Source organism: Schistocerca cancellata, chromosome 5 (assembly GCF_023864275.1).
Source record: "Schistocerca cancellata isolate TAMUIC-IGC-003103 chromosome 5, iqSchCanc2.1, whole genome shotgun sequence".
NCBI lineage: Eukaryota > Metazoa > Arthropoda > Insecta > Orthoptera > Acrididae > Schistocerca > Schistocerca cancellata.
Window position 1 is genome coordinate 775,472,940 of NC_064630.1, and position 25,976 is coordinate 775,498,915.

General features: G+C 42.7%; 1 protein-coding gene across 1 annotated transcript in view; it reads left to right on the top strand.

Moving 5' to 3' along the window:
• LOC126187750 (uncharacterized aarF domain-containing protein kinase 5) overlaps positions 1 to 25,976 on the top strand; it is a 175,207-nt gene that overhangs the window by 66,478 nt on the left and 82,753 nt on the right. The window contains exons 5-6 of the mRNA XM_049929003.1: positions 10,188 to 10,346; positions 18,178 to 18,309. Of these exons, the coding sequence (XP_049784960.1) occupies positions 10,188 to 10,346; positions 18,178 to 18,309 (291 nt within the window). The remainder of the gene's footprint in view (positions 1 to 10,187; positions 10,347 to 18,177; positions 18,310 to 25,976) is intronic.

The window sequence follows — 25,976 nt, forward strand, 5'->3', positions numbered from 1 at the left end:
AGTGCTAAGATCGCGCGCTCGACGTCTCCTCTTCCTCCCGTCACCCCACAGACACCAGCCCCTTCATCAGCTTCTGCTAAGACGAAGACCCCGAAGTCCGATGCACGGGCCTTCAAGAAGGAACCATCCCGTGCAGACTTCCTACGTACCTCGACCTCCCAGCCTTCGACCGGTACTTCCACCAAACGTCCTTCCAAGAAGGCTCATAGGAAGCACAGTTCTCCTTCTCCGCCACGGCGCATTTCTTCTCCTGCGCCACCCAGCAGTTGCCGCCCCAGGCCGTCATCCGTTTCGCCTGGCCGCACCGCTGGTAGCCGAACATCTGGCCGTTCACCGGCGGAGGAAGCTCCCCCTCCCGGCCATCCTCCCAAGATGGCCGATGAACCTATAGACCCAATGGACGATGACTGTCCGCCTACTGATAGCGGCGGCAGTGCTCGCTCGAAGCCAGGCCCTCAGCGGCCTTCGAGGTGACCCCTTCTTTTGTCTTCCTTTTCTTACGATGGCACTTATTCACTGGAATATTCGCTGCATTCGCTCCAACCGAGAGGACTTGAAGTTGCTGCTCCGCTTGCACCGTCCGCTTGTCGTAGCTCTCCAGGAAACGAAGCTACGCCCATGCGATCAAATTGCCTTGGCACACTACACCTCTGTGCGTTTTGACCTACCCCCTGTGGTAGGTATCCCAGCTCATGGAGGGGTTATGTTGCTGGTCCGGGATGATATTTACTACGATCCCATCCCGTTGCACACCGGCCTGCAGGCAGTTGCCATCCGCATTACTCTCCCCACTTTTACATTTTCCATTTGTACCGTTTACACTCCATCGTCATCTGCCGTTACCAGGGCAGACATGATGCAACTTATTGCTCAGCTACCTGCACCATTTTTGTTAACTGGAGACTTCAATGCCCACCATCCCCTTTGGGGCTCTCCAGCATCCTGCCCGAGGGGCTCCCTGTTAGCAGACCTTTTCAACCAGCTCAATCTTGTCTGCCTGAATACTGGCGCCCCTACTTTTCTTTCGGACACATCTCACACCTATTCCCATTTAGACCTCTCTATATGTACTCCCCAACTTGCACGCCGGTTTGAGTGGTATGCCCTTTCTGATACATATTCGAGCGACCACTTCCCGTGTGTTATCCATCTCCTGCAGCATACCCCCTCTCCGTGCTCCTCTAGTTGGACCATCTCCAAGGCAGACTGGGGGCTCTTCTCTTCCAGGGTGACCTTTCAGGATCCAACCTTCACAAGCTGCGATCGTCAGGTCGCACACCTCACGGAAGTCATTCTCGCTGCTGCTGATTATTCCATCCCTCACCCTACTTCTTCTCCACGTCGTGTACCGGTCCCCTGGTGGACCGCAGCATGTAGAGACGCTTTACGTGCTCGTCGACGTGCTTTACGCACCTTTAAACGCCAGCCTACAGTGGCGAATTGTATCAATTATAAACGATTACGTGCTCAGTGTCGTCGTATTATTGAAGAAAGCAAGAAAGCCAGCTGGGCTGCTTTCACAAGCACCTTCAACAGTTTTACTCCTTCTTCTGTTGTCTGGGGTAGCCTGCGCCGGCTATCTGGCACTAAGGTCCACTCACCAGTTTCTGGCTTGACGGTCGCGAATGATGTCCTTGTGGCCCCTGAGGATGTCTCCAATGCCTTCGGCCGCTTTTTCGCAGAGGTTTCGAGCTCCGCTCATTACCACCCTGCCTTCCTCCCCCGCAAACAGGCAGAGGAGGCTAGGCCACCTAACTTCCGCTCCTCGAATCGTGAAAGTTATAATGCCCCATTCACCATGCGGGGACTCGAAAACGCAGTTGGCCGATCACGGTCCTCCGCTCCAGGGCCTGATTCTATTCATATTCAGATGCTGAAGAACCTTTCTCCTGCGGGTAAAGGTTTTCTTCTTCGTACTTACAATCGCATCTGGATTGAGGGACATGTTCCCGCATGCTGGCGCGAGTCTATTGTTGTCCCGATTCCTAAGCCGGGGAAGGACAAGCACTTGCCTTCCAGTTATTGACCTATCTCGCTTACCAGCTGTGTCTGTAAAGTGATGGAGCGAATGGTTAACTCTCGATTGGTTTGGCTGCTCGAGTCTCGACGCCTACTTACCAATGTACAATGTGGATTTCGTAGGCGCCGCTCTGCTGTTGACCATCTGGTTACCTTGTCGACCTTCATTATGAATAACTTCTTGCGGAAGCGCCCGACCGCGGCTGTGTTCTTTGATTTGGAAAAGGCTTACGACACCTGTTGGAGGGCGGGCATTCTCCGCACCATGTATACATGGGGCCTTCGCGGTCGCCTCCCTCTTTTTATTCATTCCTTTTTAATGGATCGACAGTTCAGGGTACGTGTGGGTTCTGTCCTGTCAGACACCTTTCGCCAGGAGAATGGGGTGCCACAGGGCTCAGTTTTGAGCGTCGCTCTCTTCGCCATCGCGATCAATCCAATAATGGATTGCCTCCCAGCTGATGTATCAGGCTCCCTTTTTGTGGACGATTTTACCATCTATTGCAGTGCGCAGTGTACACGTGTCCTGGAGCGCTGTCTTCAGCGTTCTCTTGACCGTCTTTACTCCTGGAGTGTCGCCAATGGCTTCTGTTTTTCTGCCGAGAAGACGGTCTGTATTAACTTCTGGCGCTACAAAGAGTTTCTCCCACCGTCCTTACGACTCGGTCCCGTTGCTCTCCCAATCGTGGAGACAACCAAATTTTTAGGCCTTACCTTTGACAGGAAACTTAGCTGGTCTCCACATGGGTCATATTTGGCCGCCCGTTGTACCCGTTCTTTAAATGTCCTCCGTGTTCTCAGTGGTATGTCGTGGGGAGCGGATCGAACCGTCCTACTTCGTCTATATCGGTCGATCGTCCGCTCCAAGCTGGATTATGGGAGCTTCGTATACTCCTCTGCACGGCCATCCATCTTACGCCGCCTCAACTCCATACAACATCGGGGTTTACGACTTGCGATCGGAGCATTTTATACTAGTCCCGTAGACAGTCTTCATGCTGACGCTGGCGAATTGCCACTCACCTACCGGCGCGATATACTGCTTTGTCGGTATGCCTGTCGGCTACTGTCAATGCCCGACCATCCGTCTTATCGTTCCTTTTTTGACGACTCTCTCGACCGTCAATACGGGTTGTATGTCTCTGCCCTGCTACCCCCTGGAGTTCGCTTTCGTCGCCTCCTTCAACACCTTAATTTTTCACTCCCTGCAACCTTTCGAGTGGGCGAGAGCCACACGCCACCTTGGCTCCAGGCTCAGGTCCGCGATCACCTTGACCTCAGCTCGCTCCCAAAAGAGGTTACCCCCGGTTCGGTCTACCACTCCCGTTTTGTGGAACTTCGTTCGAAGTTCATCAATATGACTTTCATTTATACATATGGCTCTAAGACCAATGACGGGGTCGGGTGTTCCTTTATTGTCGGGGCACAAAGTTTCAAATACCGGCTCCATGGCCATTGTTCAGTCTTCACAGCTGAGCTCTTTGCCCTCTACCAGGCTGTTCTTTACATCTGCCGCCACCGACATTCTGCTTATGTCATCTGCTCCGATTCCCTGAGCGCCATCCAGAGCCTCAGTGATCTGTATCCGGTTCACCCTTTCGTGCACCGAATCCAACGCTCTCTTCCGCAGCTGGTGGACGTCGGTTCTCCGGTTAGCTTTATGTGGGTCCCTGGCCATGTCGGTATCCCTGGGAACGAAGCTGCAGATGCCGCGGCCAAGGCTGCGGTCCTCCAGCCTCGGACAGCTTCTTGTTGTGTCCCTTCGTCAGATTTTAGCAGGGTTATTTGTCGGCTTATTTTATCGCTGTGGCATGCCGATTGGGCTGCCCTTACAGCCAACAAGCTTCGGGCCTTGAAACCTCGTCCCGTGGCTTGGACGTCCTCCTCACGCCCTTCTCGGCGGGAGGAGGTAGTTTTGGCCCGGTTAAGAATTGGACACTGCCGTTTCAGCCATCGCCATCTGCTGACGGCTGCGCCGGCGCCGTTCTGCCCATGTGGGCAATTGCTGACGGTCCGCCACATTTTACTGTCGTGTCCGGATTTTAACGCACTGCGTCTCGATCTTAACCTGCCATGTACTTTAGATGCCGTTTTAGCGGATGACCCACGAGCAGCTGCTCGTGTTCTTCGTTTTATCAATTTGACGAACCTCACTAAGGACATTTGATGATGCTGTTTTTTAATCCTATGCCTGTCAGTCTGTCTTTTATCGTGTTTTCCCTTTTAGTTGTTGTTTTAAACTTGTGCCTCGCGGTGCATTCTTAACGTCGTCAGGGTGCTAATGACCATTGAAGTTGTGCGCCCTAAAACCACAAAAAACAAAAACAAACAACTACATATGATCAAGACAAACATTTATAAATAAAATGCCAAATTAATTGCAAGCTCCAGTACAAACTTCATGTCTTCAATTGATAAAACTAGCTGTTAGTGATATGATTCCCTCTTGCTGACAGGCATGCCCGACAATGTTGTAGTATGCTCTTATGAATTCATAGTGACAGCTGATGAGCTGCAGGTCATTTCCATAGTACATCTTAGACATATTCTTAAGGGATTCAGATCTGGAGACCTCAGTGGCCAGTCTAAGCAAGTGGTATCTTCCCTCACCTAGGAGGAATTCGAGCACTAGAACAGTTGGGTGATGACTGGCACTTGGCCTGCAGTGAAGATACCAAAATCTAAATTCCGTGTCCAACATGGCAACTCCCAGCAACAGAATCTCCCGAGATCCACAAAAGACATAACAATTTTGTGTGATTATACTTCCCAAGCTTCTTTGAGAAACTGCTTTGGTGATAAGCATACTTCTCAAGGACCTTCAAAACAATGTTATTTGGTGCAGTAGATACTTCCCTCAGCTCTAAAAGCTATTTTCCACAACAAACAAACTACAGCTGGTCCAGTACACTACCCTTAGATGCAAGGAGTGTATAGAAGTGATAAGACGTATTCCCATAAACACAGTAAAGAAATGTAGTTACTGATAAGTATACATCGCCCCCCCCTCCCCGCCCGTCAGACTGCAAAAGGGTTAAAGTGAGATATTGAAGAATAACTACATTAACAACTTCATAAGACTATCTTAAATCTCAAAATTTACCCAATTCAATTACAGTCTGTTTCTTCATAGTGTTAGATAGAATATGAAAACTTGCTACCATATCCTGTCTTCCAGGCATGGTAATCCAGCAGTGTTTACGGGAAGACAAGAACTTTGAACTGATTGGTAAAAAGATTTTATGTGCCACAGTGGGTAGAACTTCGCTTGCAGTTAGAAAGATCTAGTTTTGATTAGTGGTTGATCACACCATTTAATGGCAGTATGATTCGCAATGTGGAATTACTGTAAATTTGACACACACTGTATTGATCACCTAAACCACATTGTGAGTATGCCATTAGCTACTGTGGCATACAGTGTCATCCTTCCTGCTTGCCGAAACGGAGCCACCATTCTTTCTATTTGCTGAAATGCAACCACTGTTTTCACAGTTGCAAGATTCAATGTGGGAAGTTGTGAACTTTATATTTCTGGAGATGACATTGTGTCCTGTGAAATGTAAAAATACATTAAGACACAAATTCTTGGAATATATATAACTAGTTCTACACATGCATCATTGCCAGAAGAGTATGTCTTATTCAAGTGCAAATGTTATGCTTTAATAAACTCATTTCCCGAAGGCCAATGTCACCCAGTTTTAACTCTCTCACATGCTAATATTATGCTCGTGGGCACTGCTGAGGTTTAAGGCCTCATACTTTCTTGTTTTCAGATTGTTTGATGATGCTTCATCTGTCTCCTCTTGGCATAATCCTGACCTTTCCTGTCACACGTGGGTGCCCATGGTCACATGTGGGTGCCGTCAACTAGGCACAAAGGTATTTCATCTTCTTTCTGTGACTTGAATCATTTATTGCTGGTACATTATTCTAACAGCTTCTCAATTTAGACTCATTTGGGCATATTTTCCTGTGCCACATTTCACGCAAGCATTAAGAGTACTTTCATTTTCAAACCTGTGAGTGGTCTTCATTCTCTCAGATTAGGCTATAAGGTAATTCAATTTTAATAAATCCCTTCCTTTAGTGAATGAAAATTGTATAGTTAATGGAAGGTTGGTCTCTCTTGAATGTTGAATACTAAGCCAGTGGAGTCATCCACAGTTCATTCACCCATTCAACAGTTAACAGCAGTAATGGCTTCTGGTTATAATAAAAAGATAAAGTATTCATGTATATTGCTTTATTTTCATAATCTGGTTTCAGGCTCTGCACCACCAAATTGCACTTTCTCTGTAGAGGTTATTTCAAAGAGAAATTAGGAACAATATCTTGGGAGTGCCTAGACCTCTAGCAAGCTTTGTAGAAAGCCTTCTGCACTTGCTTCCACAATGACAAGAGCCACATAAAGCTTAACCTGCAGGTAACTGCTAACTTACCTGCATACAGTTGTTTCCTCAAAGCTCAGGAACCTCTGAAACAATATCCAAAAACCAACACATAGCAACTGCTGCAAAATAGATCAATTATTTACATTATAATTAATTGATAACATCCTGCATTATTACTTCAAGACACACTTGATTATGTCGTACAAAGACAGAAAGAATGCAACATCATGTGGGATGCAAGCAGCAATCTTTAGGGGGTGGGGAAGGGATAGTAGTATACAGGTTGGGAGAGAGACAAACACTGTCTGGTGGAGTGTGCAAGGACTAGACTGCCAACAGGTGCAGTGTCAGGAGGTTGTGGGACACGGAGGTGGGGAAAAAAAGAACAAAAAGGAGAGGAGCGGGGAAAGACAGGTGCATGCATTGGCAGAGGGCTGCAAATAAACAGGGTGGGAGATGAGAAAGAGGAGGAGATGATAGGACAGAGGGGGTGGAAAGCGTTGGGTGGAGGGTGTGGGGACTTTAGGTTATCGTAGATTGAGGCTGGAATAACTATGTGAGCAGAGAATGTGGTGTAACAATAAGTCCTGTCTGCGCAGTTCAGAAAAGCTGGTGGTGGAGGGAAGGATCCAGATGGCTCGGGTAGTGAAACAGCCATTGAAATCAAGTGTGTTATGTTCATTTGCATGTTGTGCCACAGCGTGGTCTACTTTACTCTTGGCCACAGTTTGATGGTGGCCATTCATCTTGGTGGACAGCTGGTTGGTAGCCGTACCAATATAAAAAGCTGCGCAATGATTACAGCAGAGCTGGTAAATGACATGTCTGTCTTCACAGGTGGCCCAGCCCCTGATAGAGTAGGATAAACCTGTGGCAGGACTGGAATAGGAAGTGCTGGTTGGATGGATTGGGCAGGTTTTGCACCTGGGTCTTCCACAGGGATACGATCCTTGTGGCAAGAGGTTCGGATTGGGAGTGTTACAGGGTTGGAATAGGATATTGTGGAGGTTGTGTGGGCAATGGAACACCAGTTAAGGAGGGGTGGGAAATGTCTCAGGCAGGCTGTCCCTCATTTCAGGGCACGATGATAGGTAATGAAAGCCCTAGCAAAGGGCGTGGTTCAGTTGTTCCAGTCCAGGGTGGAACTGATTGTGAAAGGGACACTCCTTTGTGGCTGGTTTTTTGGGGGTGTTGCAGGGATATGGGTTGTGAGGAGCAATGGCATGGGAAATCTGTTTGTGGACTAGATCTGGGGGACAGTGCCTGTTTGTGAAGGTGTTGGTGAGGCCCTCAGCATACTGAGCAAGGGAGCTTTTGTCATTGCAGACATGCTGTCCCTGGGTAGCCAGTCTATATGGGAGGAAGTTTTTGGTGTGACAGGGATGACAGCTGTGAAAATGCAGGTACTGTTGATTGTTGGTGGGTTGAATGTGACAGAGGTGCAGATAGAGCCATTAGAAAGAGGAGGACAACAGCTAGGAAGATGGCATGCTGGGTGGAGGCGGACCACGTGAAGCGGATGGGAGAGAAGGTGTTAATGTTGTGAAGGAACAAAGATAAGGTGTCCAGATCATTAAGATATCATCAGTGACGTGAACCATCCTAGAGGTTTGGTGTTTTGGGAGGCTAGGAAGGTCTCCTCTAGATGGCCCATAAAAAGGTTGGCATAGGAGGGTGCCATGTGGGTGCTATGACTGTTCCGTGGATTTGTTTATATACTCTCCCTTCAAATGAGAAGTAGTTGCGGGTTAGGATGAAGTTAGTAATGTGTATGAGGAATGAGGTAGTGGGTTTGGTGTCTGAAGGACATTGAGAAAGGTATTATTCAATGACAGTAAGACCATGGGCAGGATGGATGTTGATGTACAGTGTGGTGGTGTCAACAGTCTTTGACGTGGGAGGCTATATTACAAGCAGTTGGTTGGAATTGTTGGTCAGTGAGTGCCAAAATTATTTCAATGGGGGCACAATAATTAACCACAAGGGGTGTCCAGGATTGTTGGGTTTGTGGATTGTGGAGAGCATGTATAAGGTGATTGTGTGGTGGTGTCATAGGGGGAGGAAATAGATTCAGGGGAGATGTTGTGGGACGGCCTAAGGCTTTTAGCAGGGACTGGAGTGTGTATTGGACTTCTGGGATGGGATCACTCTGGCAAAGTTTATAGGTGGATGATTCAGAGAATTGCCATGGGCCTTCTGCCAGGTAGTCACTGTGATTCATGACAACAGTGGTGGAACCTTTGTCTGCAGGTAGGATGATTAGGTCAGAATTTGTTTTGAGTATGTGTATGGCTGTTCTTCCTTCTGTTGAGGAAGAGACCTGGGGAAGGATGGTGAGGCTAAGTTGGAGGTAAGAAATTCCTGCTAGGTGACCAGCAGATGGTTAGGTTTGAGGGGGGGGGGGGGGGGGGTGTCATAGTTGGATGGTGGTAAAAACTGTAAGAGGCAGGGTTCAATGTTAGAATTAGGGCGGTTTTTGTTGGAGGGGTTGGCTTCCATTGCAGGGACCAGGAGTAGACCACCTTGTGGCACAACATGCAAATGAACATAACACACTTGATTTCAATTGCTGCTTCACTACCCGAGCCATCTGGGTCCTTCCCTCCACCCCCCAGCTTTTCTGAACTGTGCAGACAGGACTTATCTTTACACCACATTCTCTGCTCCTGTAATTATCCCGACCCTCAACTTACGGTAATGTACTGTCCCTCCACCCTCCAACCAACACATTCCACTCCCACTGTTATATCATCTCCTCCCCATTCTCATCTCCCACCCTGTTTATTTGCAGCTCTCTGCCAACACACGTGCCTGTCTTTCTCCGCTCCTCTCCTTTTTTGTTCCTTTTTCCTCCACTTCCCTGCCCCACAATGTCTGGACTCTGTGCCTGTTGACAATTTGGTCCCTGCACACTCCACCAGACACCATTCGTCGTTCTTCCCACCTGTACACTACTATTTCTTCCCCACCCCCTCCAGACTGCTGCTTGCATCCCGCGTTATGTTGCATTCTGGCCCGAGATGCTGAGTTGGCGGTTGTGTGTGCATGAGGTGTGCTTTCTTTCTTTGTGTGTGTGTGTGTGTGTGTGTGTGTGTGTGTGTGTGTGTGTGTGTGTGTGCGCGTGTGCTTGTGCGTGTACGCGCGCGCGCGTGTGTGTGTGTGTGTCTCTTTACTTACGAAGGCTGTGGGCAAAAGCTATATGTGAGGGACTTTTAATCATGCCTGCTTTACAGTAAGTAGTGATCTGTCTTTTCCTACATTGTTGAGCTCATAATATATGCCATATGTGCAATTATCTGTTGTTACAATCTCTTTTTGTGTAATTGTTATTCCAGCTTTAGTTGCATTTTAAAAAAAAGACATTGTGCATGAAAAGAAAACAATGGAAACTCCAGACTGGACTAACAATAATATAAGGAATAGGACGGATTGCTATTCACCATAAAGTGACCTGTTGACTTGCAGAAGGCACAACGAAAAGACTGTTATACATGCAGCTATCGGCCAAAGCCTCCCTCAGCAAAGAAAACATACACACATCCACACAAGTGAGCACATGTTACACATACTCGACTGCCACCACCGGCAGCTCTGACCAGCTTTGGCCGATAGCTGCATGTGTAACAGTATTTTCAGTGTACCTGTCTGCAACCCAGTGGGTCATATTTATGGAGAGTAGTAATCTGTCCTGTTCCTTATATTGCTGTGCACAAAAAGACTTACTTGTATTGTAGACTAAATTGTTCATGTAGGAAATTCATTTTCTTCCAGGTGTTCCGAGCTACCACTAAGAATGGTGAAGAAGTTGCGGTGAAAGTGCAATACATCGATCTGCAGGACAGGTTTATAGGAGATATACTAACAATAAAATTTCTTCTGAAGTTGATTGGTTGGATGCACCCAAAATTTGACTTTGAGTGGGTACTGTTGGTAAGTTTCAAACTAGTGGATTACTGTTGAAGGGATGTTAAATTGTAACCTTACTTCTTACATGGCAAAGTGTTAACATCAATTTGCATGTAATCTATTCATTTTATGTTGCGTCACCACTTTTACAAATATGCAAGGCCATACAGGGTAGTGTTTGATCCATGTCACAATTTGTGTACATGAAGCATACATCTGAAGTTTATTATTTCACATCAGTTTTTGTGGAAGATTCTGATAGTGTGAGATACTAGCAGTTTAATTTAAAAAAATTACCAGTATTTCAGTTTCGACATTTGTGCAACACACAGAATCTAACAGAATGGGAGGCTGAAAGAGCAGTGGTGCAACTGGCAGTTTTAATGCTCACGCCTGTTGTCGAAATTCCATAGACCCCTTGGAGGAGGACAACCTTTAGAGATGCATAACAAATCAGACTATACAGTAACAAAGGAGAAGCAACTCTTAGAAACTTCATTTGTACACAGTTTTGACTATAAACTATTGCTATATTGCTAGTTGTGCTCATGCCTGATTTATGTTGCCTAGTAATTTTGCAGGAAAGCTAGTACTTCGAAAAATATGCCACTTGTTTGGTTATATTAAATAGTTACTGGCAGTTTAAGATTTACAAGAATATGGGCATATTTTTCAAAGAAAACGGGTCTGTTGATAATCTGTACTTGTTGCTTGGTTTGTAATGAGCATTGCTATTTATAGTGCAGCTTTCAGTCCTTGAAATTAGATAATCAGATAATTTCTAGGAGTGGGTAATTAATGTGGTTTTCTTTTTTTAAAATTTTCTATTGTATTCCTAGACTTTGCAAATTTTGTTTGTTTTATATTGATTTGAGCTTGCTGACAATTTTTGCACCAGAGTACACAACGCCACTCTGAGCCGTAGACAAGGGCACAAAAATCTACATGGAAATTATTTTTGTTTCTTCTAGTCAACAAAAGTTTGTTTTTATTGCTGGTGACAAAAACCATTAAGAGATGAATGCATTAAGAAACAATTGTAAGAATTACAACATCCTTAATGAGGGGCTAGATGATGTCCAGTTACCAACTTAATACATTGTTCTATAAAATTACAGGGAGACAAAATGGCTGGCCAGTTCTTACCTTCAGGAAGTGAAATTTTAAGTATTGCCTATAGTTACATACAAAACTAGGGAAAAAACTACCCTAGCTTTCGGGAACTATTACCTAGGACAGTTTTTCTACTTTATATATGTCTATCAACAGTAGTTACAAGGGAAATTCCCCATCACACCCTCCTTGGATTAATTGTAACATGGCCCAGTGGATAGCCTGTCGAAAACTGAACACAGATCAAGCATGAAAACAGGAAGAAGGTAAAAAAAAGCAAAATAGAAACAATGAATGCTCCAAGAACAAGAAGTGCAATAAAGAGCATCTTGACTCAGCAGCGTCATCATGGGTAAGTGGCCATTGTGTTGCCCTGCCAAGTGGGAGAGCCGTGTTCAAAACTACCCCATCCCATTTATTTTATTTTTTTGTTTTTCTCACAACGTTATGAACTTTCTGTCCATTCATTGAAATGTTTGGTCTCTTTCAGTAATCTTGGCAGTTGTCACACTATACATTGGTTATAGAAAATGAGTCCCGTGGTAAGAATATGTTACTGTCGCAAATAAATGTGATGAAAGGTGAGAGCAGGTGAGACATAGACATCTCACAGAAATGAAAACAACAAGTAACTGTGAACTATGTTACAACAGTGGAATTCAAGAGTCAAGACTTCTGAATTGGAATGCAGCTTTGTGTTCATTTGTGACAAACTAGTATGTTTTCATTATTTGCTTGGGAGTGATCACATTCACATTCATATGAACACCTATATTGGGCAAGGAGGCATATTTCACTCAGTTACCAGTTGTAAAAATTAGGTGCGTCGATAAGAGACTCCTGTCATATGACACGCATACTGTCACTAACGCTGTGCATGACACACCAGACGTGTTTCGTGATGGATTCATCTTGTCATCAAACATTTGTGGTTCCCATTTGAAAGCCATTTCCTTTCAGCAGCTAATAGAATAGTTGTGTAGAATCAGCTGTCATTATAGGTCCATACCTTACACCTCACTGTTGCAAATGGACATTGCATCACGACATAGACACAAATTTGAATAAAGAGAACAGGAAAAAAAAGAGGCATGAGCGAGGTTTGAACACAGCTTGCCTGCATAATTCCGTAACCACTTGACAGTGTCGCCATTTCTTTCCCCGGATGCTCCATATTGCACTTACTGTTCTTGGACTATTCACTGATCCTGTTTTACATTTTTTTCACAGTCCAATACACCTTCCTGTTTTCATGCTTGATCTGTGTTCAGTTTTTGTCAGGCTGTCCAGTGGGCCCTTTTACTACTCAATCTGAGGGGGGAAGTTTTCGTCGTTAGAATTTTGTTTCGTGGAAGCAAGGGCTGGCCTGCTATTGTGTTTCCTTGTAGCTTTATAGTTTTTTTTTCCTTTTTTTTTTTTTTAAGTGAATTTTCATTTTGATACAATTTACACAATATTTTTACAATCATTTCTGTTGAATGAAAACTTTATTTTCTTGAAGTGCATCTACACTGCAATTATAATTTCATTACTTGCTCTCCTCTTTTTAAATTCGCTGGTATGTCATAGGTTTCAGGATCAAAAACTGTTTGTGAGAGAGTTATTGCTTGGTGTTGTTGTGGTCTTCAGTCCTGAGACTGGTTTGATGCAGCTCTCCATGCTACTCTATCCTGTACAAGCTTCTTCATCTCCCAGTACCTACTGCAACCTACATCCTTCTGAATCTGCTTAGTGTATTCATCTCTTGGTCTCACTCTACGATTTTTACCCTCCATGCTGCCCTCCAATACTAAATTGATGATCCCTTGATGCCTCAGAACATGTCCTACCAACCGATCCCTTCTTCTACTCAAGTTGTGCCACAAACTCCTCTTCTCCCCAATTCTATTCAATACCTCCTCATTAGTTATGTGATCTACCCATATAATCTCCAGCATTCTTCTCTAGCACCACATTTTGAAAGCTTCTATTCTCTTCTTGTCCAAACTATTTATCATCCTTGTTTCACTTCCATACAGGGCTACACTCCATACAAATACTTTCAGAAACAACTTCCTGACACTTAAATCTATACTCAATGTTAACAAATTTCTCTTATTCATAAACGCTTTCCTTGCCATTGCCAGTCTACATTTTATATCCTCTCTACTTCGACCATCATCAGTTATTTTGTTCCCCAAATAGTAAAACTCATTTACTACTTTAAGCGTCTCATTTCCTAATCTAATTCCCTCAGCATCACCCAATTTAATTCGACTACATTTCATTATCCTCACTTTGTTTTGTTGATGTTCATCTTATATCCTGCTTTCAAGACACTGTCCATTCCGTTCAGATGCTCTTCCAGATCCTTTGCTGTCTCTGACAGAATTACAATGTCATCAGCGAACCTCAAAGTTTTTATTTCTTCTCCATGGATTTTAATACTTACTCCGAATTTTTCTTTTGTTTCCTTTATTGCTTGCTCAATATACGAATTGAATAACATTGCTTATAAATGTATAATATTTAAGCTTAAAATTTGTTAATTTTTTTAGTGAGAAAACATTGTTTAGGTATTGTGTAAATGTTCTTTGTATGTTACCTAATGAGTTGGCTTCCTTCATTCACTTCCGTGTCCAATCAGCATTTCCAGAACACAACACTCTGATCAGCTTATTCCTTGCCTTGATCAAGTCCTGTGTTGTGCAAGGTTTTTCCAGTAGAGGGAATATGAGCAAGTGACCCAGATCTTGTTTTGTTCCACACTCCCAGGATGTGTTTCCATCAGCTGTAAGAGTTCCCCATTTTTGCATGTTGCTTTTGCAACAAGGGACACCCATCTTAAGGTGGAGTAGTCTCCAAACAGAATAGGGCAGATTGTTTTCTGGGACTAGCTCTCCATTTGCAGGGATATCCAGTGGCAGTGTACTCTTCTATCTAGTGATGTGGTTAGACACTGGTGCTCCAACCTCGCAATGAAGCTCTTCTGCATTACAGTTGACAGACTACAGCTTGATGATCATGCAGTGGATGGCAGGGATCATTGATCTGGTGGCATAGTGGTAAGACACAGTGCTCACATTTGGGAGGATAGTGGTGTAAATCGCCAATTGTGCATCCAAATTTAGGCTTTTGTGTGGTCCCCTAATTTGTTTAAGGCAAGTGCCAGACGTTTCCTTTGAGATGGAGACTGCTGATTTCCATTTGCAGCCTTGGCCAGTCTGAGCTTGTGCTCCACCCCTAATGACCTAGCCATCAGTAGGAGGATAAACCTTAATTTTTCTTCTTTATTTACAAGGATTGGAACTTTAATAATGGAAATTATTTATTTAAAACTAATGCAAAATAGGCACATGATTTATTGTCCTTCATATTAGTTAACAGCATTGTGTACAACCTGTTGCCAGTAATGTGGAACTTGTAGGATACTTTAAGCAGTGTCAGTTGTACTGGTAGTTTGAATAGAGTAGTAGTCTATTGCTAGCCAAATCTCTGTAGCAGTTCTGAAACAAATGCCACAAAGTGCTTCCTTCTTCTCAGAAATCAAGTCTTAAGTCACAAGGTATAAAGCCTGGGGATTATGATGAGTGGTGCAGCACTTTTCAGCTCCATAGATTGAAGAAATCGGTCACAGCTTGCACTTTGTGCACCCAGGCATTGCCCTGCAAAATGGTGGGTGGATTCTGGAGCAATTTTTGCTCCCTCTTTCTCTAAGCTTGTTTGTGGTTGTCTTCCAGAAATGAACAGTAATAGAGGGCATAGACACTTTGCTATTTGAGAATAACATGAGTTAGGATAACACCCTCACATTTGTACTTAAAAATTTCCTTAACTATCATGTTGCTGAGGTTCTGCTGAACTTTCTGGCATTGTGGTGACCCATAAGTGTTTCAAGTGTTGCTGGTAAAAATCACCCCATCTCTCCTCCAGTGTAATGATACAGTGTAAGATAGCTGCTCCTTCACATTCATAGTGTTCTGTGTGGATGTGTGCAGAACAAAGTGCCATATCTTGTCACACAAAGTATGTTACAGTGAAAGTGTTATCTTGGTACAGAAGATAAATTGTAGGGAAAGCACACCTAGTACAAGTAAGAGACATGTTTTTGGATAGGGTCCGCCTTTAGCAAAACACAGTTTTGTTTCTTAACTCAAACATGTTTCACTGCACGTTTAAGTAGTTCTAAGTCTAGGGGACTGATGACCTCAGATGTTAAGTCCGATAGTGCTTAGAGCCATTTGAACCATTTTGAAGTTGCATCCAGCAACTCCACAGTGATATAAACAAAAATACACCCAAAAATAAAATTCACCATAGAAACAGAACATGACAAAAGGTTAAACTTCCTTGACCTCACAGTATATAGACACAACAACCAACACCAATTCTCTATATTCAGGAAAGTGACCACCACCAGCACAGCCATTCACAGAGATTCTAATCATCCGATTACACACAAACTAACTGGCTTCCAATATATGCTACACAGACTGAATGAAACCCCACTCACTGAAAACAACTACAAGAATGAATTACAGACAATCAGACAAATAGCAGTAGATAATGGATATGACACACACACTATAGATAAACTGAACCACAAAATTAAAAAGGACACCCAACACACACAAACAAAAGCCTCCTCATCAACTTACAAACACACAGAACACACATATGAGTGCACATGAACAAGAAGCACCCACAATGACAAACAAGTGGTCCACTCTCACCTACAACAACAAAGCAGTCCACAGAATAGGCAACATACTCTAAAAACAAGGGCTAAAAATAGCCTACAGGACAGACAACTCATCACAGAGAAAACTGAGGACAACCAACACAAGCACAGACAAACACAACATCTCTGGTATTTACCAATGAACATGTCAGGACTGCAAGTAAGTTTATATAGGACAGACAAGCAGAAACTTTAATACCAGATACACAAGACACAGAAGAGCATTAAAAAGTAACAGCTGTCATTCCACAGTTGCTGAACACCTTATGGACAAGAAACATAACCCAACAAACATCAATACTGATTTGAAAATTCTCAAATGCAGCAACAGCCCCCCACAAAAACTAATAATTGAAGAAAATTATCAGATACAAAAAGCCATAGTGAAAGGAAAACTAGTGATAAATGAATATACAGCTCTCTATTGCAATGGAACTTTGTTCTCTGCCCTCAAAGAATTATTAGACAAGAGCAACCTACAGAGCTCTCATCCCCCCCCCCCCCCCCCCCACACACACACACAAAATAAATAAATAAATAAAAATAAAATAATGCACAGACACCTATGAAAGATTCAGAACAACTGACAGGAACACCTTCAACTGTTCCACTAATTTATTTCAAGCATAGAAATAACAATTTTCAAATCATAATTTTGGCTTAAACAATTTATCTACTTTAAGGTGTAAGTGGTTGCATATGACAAACTGTGGAACAAAACTGTCACTGTAGAAACACATTACATTAGAAAAACCACATCATGTGGTCAAAAGGTATCAATTCATAATTTTGTGTGTTTTTCAAATATCTGTAATTAAAATTTAAAAACTAATAGTTATAAAAAGAAAGATGATGAGACTTACCAAACAAAAGCGCTGGCAGGTCAATAGACACACAAACAAACACAAACATACATTGTTTGTGTGTCTTATCAACCTGCCAGCGCTTTTGTTTGGTAAGTCTCATCATCTTTCTTTTTAGATATATTTTTCCCACGTGGAATGTTTCCCTCTATTATATTCAAAACTAATAGGTACATGGATACAAACAGTAGAGGACATTCTTTATCTTTAACGGCTATAAAATAAAAGCCCACTGAAGATGCTGCAACTGCAGTGAAACATGTTTGGGTTAAAAAAACATTTTTGCTAAAGGCGAACCCTATCCAAAAACATATGTTTTGTCAAAGCAAACACAGAAAAAAGAGCTTCAACTTCCACACAATCAATCAAATGTATAATTGAGCTACTTAATTTGTAAATGTTCAACAATCTTTTTCCACTTCCTTACCTGTATGTAATTTTTCTCAACATGCACTACCTTTTACAGTGATACAAAAACCCATTACTTATAATGCAACAATGTAAACCATGTTGGGGCTGTAAAATAAACAGTAAACATTGGGTAATGCTTTATTGTTAAGCAAGCATGTGTAAAGTGGTGATCCGTTTCTTAAAATAAATTAATGGATAAGATGTAAAACAGGTGTGGTGTTTTTTGGCTATTAAGTATAATTTGAATGTAGTAGTGTAATTACCCTTTTAATGTTTATGCTAATGTAATTTAGTTTAATGCTCTTATACTAATCTGTAACAAGAACATGTCAACTTGACAATGTGAGATGCATTGAATATGGAACATGTGGTATACTGTTCAAATGCAGCTTCTCAACAGACACAATTGTTTCCTTGGCATAAATAGACCTCATACAGTTAAGGAGGCTACCTCCTTCCTAATCACCAGTTACGCCTTACCTACAGGATGATGGGAAGGCTGCTTATGTAAATGTTTTTTCCCCTATTTTTTTCAGGTTTCTTTGTGTGCAAGAGGCATAGCCATGCCAATACTGTTATACAGTTGCTTAGGGTTACCTTATCAGCACACTTGTTTCAGTATAGTATCAATCGTGTAACTGCTTTCTTTTATTAAAATTTTGTAGCTTTCTATTTAATGATCCTGTCTTTTTTATACTTAATTTTGTTCCGAAAACCTTTTTGTAATGTAGGAATTATTTGTTTTCAGGAATTGAGGGACACACTAGAGCAAGAACTTGATTTTTTAAATGAGGGGAAAAATTCTGAAAGGTGTGCAAGAGACCTGTCACATTTCCCATTTGTTTACGTACCTAAGGTTTACTGGAATTTAAGCAGCAAAGTAAGTTTCTACCTCTAGTGAACAAAGAGCAACTTCAGCATATTTACTATGCTAAATCCATTATTAGTCAATGTATTGTTCATCAGTTCTGTGCTGCATGTTGTTGGAGATTTATCACTCATTGCAGTCTTAGAGCACCTTCTTTGTTCTTTTTCTTTTCCATATTAGCCCAGTAAGCATCATCTCATTGCTAAGTGTATGAAGTTAATACTCTGCATGTCTGTGCATAACCTTGAGTGGATATTCTGGCAGCAATCAGAGGGGATTAGTGGGTTGCTTATAGATTATAGAATATATTAGCTACAAGTCACTAAACAGGATTGATTATCAGACAGGAAACAGTCATTTTATGTTTTTTTTTTTAATTAAAAGAGAGTCGGTTTCACCTTTCTCATTTTGGTGTGACACTCATGCTTCTTTGCAGGGCCTGTATTGCACACTACTTTATTAGCAAAATTAATGTATGCTTACACACACAGTCACTTTAATGTGGTTTTAACGTAAGAGGTCTGTTCATAACATTCCGGAACTTTGTCCACAAATGTCTTCTGAATTTAGCTTTTACTTATTGTACATGGTCTCCTTCGAAATACTCTCCTTCACAATTGCTATGGCGCTCTCAATGCTGTTTCCAGTTTTGGTACACCTCTTGCTCGATTGTGCGAAGCACCGTCTGCGAATTTTCTGTTATCTCATCTATTGTTGAAAATCTACATCCTTTTGATGGGGTTTGGAAATAAAAAAAGTCTGCAGTAGCCAGGTCTGGAGTGTACAGAAGATGAGGCAGCACACTGATTTTGTATTTTGTGAAATAGTCACACACCAACAGGAATCAATTTGCGGGTGCATTATCGTGATTCAAGAGTTAAGAATTGTCGCACCACACTTCAGGACATTTCCTTCTCACATTTTCTATCAGGCATCATAACAGATCCCGGTAGTACCATTGATTAACAGTTTGTCCCTGTGGCACGAATTCATGAATAACTAACTCTTGAAAGGCAAAGAAAACAATCAGCGTGGCTTTTGCATGTGACCTGACCAGGCAAGATTTTTTTGGTTTTGGAGAATCTTTCCCGACACATTGTGAAGATTGAACTTTGATCTCAACATCGTAACTGTAACCCACATCTCATTACCAGTTATGATTCTCTTAAGGAACATTCGTTCTCATTTGCACGATCCAAAAGCTCTTCACAGATTGCGAGGTGAAGGTCTTTCTGGTCTTGACTCATGAGCCTTGGCACGAACTTGGCGACAACACAATGCTTTCCAAGTAGCTGTATCAAGATTTCATGACAAGATCCAACAGAAATGTCACATTCTTCTGCAGCCTCTTGGACAGTCAGTCTCTGATTGGTGCACACAGTTTCTTTGACTTACTTGACATGAGCAGCGTCATTAGATGTCAAAGGACGTATTGAATGAGGGTCACCTTTAATTTTTGTCCGGCCATTTTTAAACTGTGTGAACCATTTGTAACATCAAGTACGGCTTAAGCACCCATCACTGTATGCTTCCTGCATCATTTGATCCGTCTCTATAAAGGTTTTCCTGTGTTTCACACAAAATTTAATACAGACATGTTGCTCCTCTAACTCTTCCATCTCATAATTCACAAACTGTATGACATAACATTCTGTTCAATACAGCACTGAACAATAACTAACAGACATACAACAATGAAACTTCTGGCAGCTACACATTAAACACAGGCATGTGCAGGGATGCCAACTGGATTTTGCACCAACACACCATTGGTGTGAAATTAAGAAAGATCTGGAATTTATTGAACAGACCTCATACGTGTAAATAATTCAGTAACTTACGAAAAAATAGTTTGCATTTACCATGTAATCATTGTGAGTGGAGGCATCAAGTGAGATAGTCCTTTCCTGAAGTAGTGTGTGCGTTATCATTCCTAGATCCACAGTTCCACATGTATGCTGAGTATTACCCACTTGAACAAATGAATAGAGACACATTTTCAGTAATCTTTAATGAAGTAGTTTTTATGGACAAGACTGTGGGGGGGTGGGAGAAAGAAGGAACTTTTGGTGTGCGTGAGTAATCATTTAAACCATTGCAAAGGTTATTTCGATAAAAACCGCCCAGTGCTTGAGAGGTTGATTGGTCAATCTACATTTACATTTGCGTCTGTGGTCCACAAGCCACCTTATGGTGTGTGTTGGAGGGTATTTTGTGTAGCACTCTCACATGTCCTCTGCTGAGGTTAACAGGCATCAACTGCTTCCTGCAGAACATACATCATGGTGACGGTACTCCAGTCTGTGTGAGGCGGAAATTGAAACCAGCCAGCTTACTAGCAGATCAGTGGAGGGCGACACCAGTGGTTGGGCCAGCAGCAGTTCCAAGGCGCATGCACAGCCCTGATCAGCGCACACAGGCTGAACTACTTCCTACTTAGACCCAAACTAAGTTTGAGCCAACCAGTTGAAATAAACAGTTCTCATAATATGCAAAGATCAGCACATTCCTCAAATTGGGGAACTATCAAGAATGGGGTTCCACAAGGGTCAGTCTTGGGGCCTTTGTTGTTCTTAATATACACTCCTGGAAATTGAAATAAGAACACCGTGAATTCATTGTCCCAGGAAGGGGAAACTTTATTGACACATTCCTGGGGTCAGATACATCACATGATCACACTGACAGAACCACAGGCACATAGACACAGGCAACAGAGCATGCACAATGTCGGCACTAGTACAGTGTATATCCACCTTTCGCAGCAATGCAGGCTGCTATTCTCCCATGGAGACGATCGTAGAGATGCTGGATGTAGTCCTGTGGAATGTCTTGCCATGCCATTTCCACCTGGCGCCTCAGTTGGACCAGCGTTCGTGCTGGACGTGCAGACCGCATGAGACGACGCTTCATCCAGTCCCAAACATGCTCAATGGGGGGACAGATCCGGAGATCTTGCTGGCCAGGGTAGTTGACTTACACCTTCTAGAGCACGTTGGGTGGCACGGGATACATGCAGACGTGCATTGCCCTGCTGGAACAGCAAGTTCTCTTGCCGGTCTAGGAATGGTAGAACGATGGGTTCGATGACGGTTTGGATGTACCGTGCACTATTCAGTGTCCCCTCGATGATCACCAGTGGTGTACGGCCAGTGTAGGAGATCGCTCCCCACACCATGATGCCGGGTGTTGGCCCTGTGTGCCTCGGTCGTATGCAGTCCTGATTGTGGCGCTCACCTGCACGGCGCCAAACACGCATACGACCATCATTGGCACCAAGGCAGAAGCGACTCTCATCGCTGAAGACGACACGTCTCCATTCGTCCCTCCATTCACACCTGTCGCGACACCACTGGAGGCGGGCTGCACGATGTTGGGGCGTGAGCGGAAGACGGCCTAACGGTGTACGGGACCGTAGCCCAGCTTCATGGAGATGGTTGCGAATGGTCCTCGCCGATACCCCAGGAGCAACAGTGTCCCTAATTTGCTGGGAAGTGGCGGTGCGGTCCCCTACGACACTGCGTAGGATCCTACGGTCTTGGCGTGCATCTGTGCGTCGCTGCGGTCCGGTCCCAGGTCGACGGGCACGTGCACCTTCCGCCGACCACTGGCGACAACATCGATGTACTGTGGAGACCTCACGCCCCACGTGTTGAGCAATTCGGCGGTACGTCCACCCGGCCTCCCGCATGCCCACTATACGCCCTCGCTCAAAGTCCGTCAACTGCACATACGGTTCACGTCCACGCTGTCGCGGCATGCTACCAGTGTTAAAGACTGCGATGGAGCTCCGTATGCCACGGCAAACTGGCTGACACTGACGGCGGCGGTGCACAAATGCTGCGCAGCTAGCGCCATTCGATGGCCAACACCGCGGTTCCTGGTGTGTCCGCTGTGCCATGCGTGTGATCATTGCTTGTACAGCCCTCTCGCAGTGTCCGGAGCAGGTATGGTGGGTCTGACACACCGGTGTCAATGTGTTCTTTTTTCCATTTCCAGGAGTGTATATCAATGACTTGCCATTCTATATTCATGAAGAGGCAAAGTTAGTTCTCTTTGCTGATGATACAAGTATAGTAATTACACCTGACAAACGAGAATTAACTGATGAAATTGTCAATAACATCTTTCAGAAAATTAATAAGTGGTTGCTTGTAAACGGACTCTCACTGAATTTTGATAACACACAGTACATACAGTTCCGTACAGTAAATGGTATGATGCCATTAATAAATATAGACCTTAATCAAAAGAATATAGCTAAGGTAGAATATTCAAAATTTTTAGGTGTGTCCATTGATGAGAGATTAAATTGGAAGAAACACATTGATGATCTGCCAAAACGTTTGAGTTCAGCTACTTATGCAATAAGGATCATTGCAAATTTTGGTGATAAACATCTTAGTAAATTAGCTTACTATGCCTATTTTCACTCATTGCTTGCATATGGCATCATGTTTTGGGGTAATTCATCACTGAGGAATAAAGTATTTATTGCACAAAAGCGTGTAATCAGAATAATAGCTGGGGTCCACCCAAGATCATCCTGCAGACATTTATTTAAGGATCTAGGGATATTCACAGTAGCTTCTCAGTATATATACTCTCTTATGAAATTTGTTATTAACAACCAAACCCAATTCAAAAGTAATAGCAGTGTGCATAACTACAATAATAGGAGAAAGGATGATCTTCACTATTCAAGGTTAAATCTAACTTTGACACAGAAAGGGGTCAATTATACTGCCACTAAAGTCTTTGTTCACTTACCAAATAGTATCAAAAGTCTGACAGATAACCAACGAGTATTTAAGAAGAAATTAAAAGAATTTCTGAATGACAACTCCTTCTACTCCATAGAGGAATTTTTATATATAAATTAAGAAAAAGAAGAAGAAAAAAACAAACAATTATTTTTAAAAAAAATAAAAAAAAGACAAAAAAAATAAAGTTGTTATATTAACTTAATTATGTCATGTATTGGAAAATTTGACTCGTTCCACATCATTACGAAATACCGTATTCATGATTCATGGAACTAGTATTAATCTAATCTAATCTAATCCAAATAGCTGTGTTACTCCATGAGTGGACTAATTACCCTGCGACGCAATGGCAGCCGGCAGTTACAGTGCAGCAGGCCACATCGGAAAGATCTCACCTGGATTATGCGCTACCGTGATCAACTCCTTTACCCATCACTGTCTCCGTGAAATGGGACTTTGACATCACTGCCTATACGTGGTGAATGTTTTGGGTGATATAATTGAAGTAACGGACATGTCGCCCTCTTTCCCGTCCTCCTGGATGTTGCGCTACTAAAGAAACCTGTGGCAGAATGCAGTACTCTTCTTTGTATCTTCTCTCCTTCCTCTGTAGTGGTGTTCATCTGTTTGGTGACTCTTCGTGAAAACAGGATTGACCTGTGAATCTTTCCAGTCAGTTGTAATGCTTTGTTCTACAGGAGATTTGCTAGAAAAGGAACAAGAAAATTCTTCCTCGTACTCTATACAGAATCATTTAGAAATGACATCAGATCCAGTTGTCTTTCCTCTGTTTGATTCTACATCTATACTCTGCAAACCACCGTTAAGTGCAGGGCAGGAGGCACTTCCCATTGTCCTACATACTGCGTTTTTTTCTTCTGCTACTCACACATGGAGCATGAGAAGAATGACAGCTTAAATGTGTTTGAGCGTTCTGTAATTAATCTTATCTTGTCTTTGTAGTCACTACGGGAGTGATGCAAAGGGAGCTGGCAGTATCTGCTTAGATTACAAAAAAAAATGTTCAAATGTGTGTGAAATCTTATGGGACTTAACTACTAAGGTCATCAGTCCCTAAACTTACACACTACTTAACCTAAATCATCCTAAGGACAAACACACACACACCCATGCCCGAGGGAGGACTCGAACCTCCGCCGTGACCCAGCCGCACAGTCCATGACTGCAGTGCCTTAGATTACAATAATTTTGTGAATGACATTTTAATGTGTGAGAGGTAAAGGGCTGCTGGCAGCCAGCCATAGTCTTTTGTTGAATGTTGTATGATTACTGTGTTTCCTGTTTTGTCATTTCATACAGAGCCTTGTCAATTTTGGCTGGCTGCACATTGGCAACTCTACCTCCCACCACTGCAATCAATCAATCACTATGTTATTTTATTTGAGCTATGTTCTATTCCTAGGTGGTTCTCTTAATACTTTCTTGAAATTTTGCAAACTGACTTTTACAAAATAGTTTGTCTCTCTCCAAGTATTTGCCAGTATAGGATTTTTCAGCAAATCCATAACACACTCCCATGCTCGAAACATGTGCTTCTCTTATCAAAACTTTCTTTGTATTTTTTCATACACTCTGATGATTTGAAATAATCTTGTATTCAGTTTATTCCATTGTGTTCCAATTATCATTGGCTTGAAATTCGCACTTTTCATTTAATAGCTGCTTCAGTTAGTTGGGCATTTTTGTTTGCTTTCCTTGTACCTGTTACATCTTTTACTGTTGGATAAGTGCATGTACCACTTTCATCTATGTCTGTATACATTTTCATTTCTTGAGATGTTGAACAGTGCTTTAATTAAATTAGTATATCCATATTTCCATAGTCTTAAATAAAAATGTCTCATAATCTGTATTTCTAGTTTCTTGCTAGCTAAAGCTTTATATTTTCCAGCTTTGTATCTAGTTTCACTGTACATCTCAAGAGTCTGTTTACACTTGTAATTCATAAGTGTTTGTAGAGCCATAATACCCGTATGACTTATTTATCGTTTGATAAAATGTGCTACTGGCTTAGGCTGCCAAAGACTGTGGTCATCTGTGTGCAAGTTGTGTTTGCACGATTTTGTGTGTGTATTGGTCTGTTGTCTATGTTCGACAGAGGCCTTGTAGGCCGAAGGCTCATTTTGTGAGAGTCTTTTCGTTGTACCCATCTGCGACTCTGCATCTCCGCTATATGGTTAGTAGCAACTATCCTTTCCATAATATTGTTACATTCCATCCTCGATTTTCCATTGTTTGATTTTAACTAAACTTCTTGTTGCAAGAGCTGAAGTAACTATATGTGCCCCATGGTCGTATCTATTACCAGTGTTCCCTCAGTCCACTGCTCCCAATATCATTTCACCTACATTGGAATACCAACATCCCAGGAACTCACATGTTGTGTTATTTGTAACAATTGAAGTCACCTGGTATTATAGTGCTGTTGGTGATCTTTATATGAACAACAACATAACCAACTCTGTTCTCTAGAAATCACAGTTCATGCATCCATCAAACTAAATCTGTGACATCCGAGACCAATAACCCATTGGGTTAGGTTTGTAAAGGTTCCAGAATTAAACTCAGCAGAGCGCCCTACCTGAAACATTTCTCTAAAACATCAAGGATGGCACACATGCATATTGGTTCATTTATGTGAAACATGGCATGGAGAGTTTGACATTGAAGTCTCATTCATCCAGGCAGTAGGCAAATCTGTTTCACAAAAAATTCAGCTGTTATCTGGGTTGTGGATGTATTCATGCTAGCCTGGCCAGATTTAAAAGAGGAAAAAAACTGGGACACTTGTGTTTATACTGTATACTTAACTTCATTAGAACACTTCTGCTTACCTTTCTTGTCATTTATCATGATATTTTGAAATCGATAATAGGTCTATGATGATGCAGC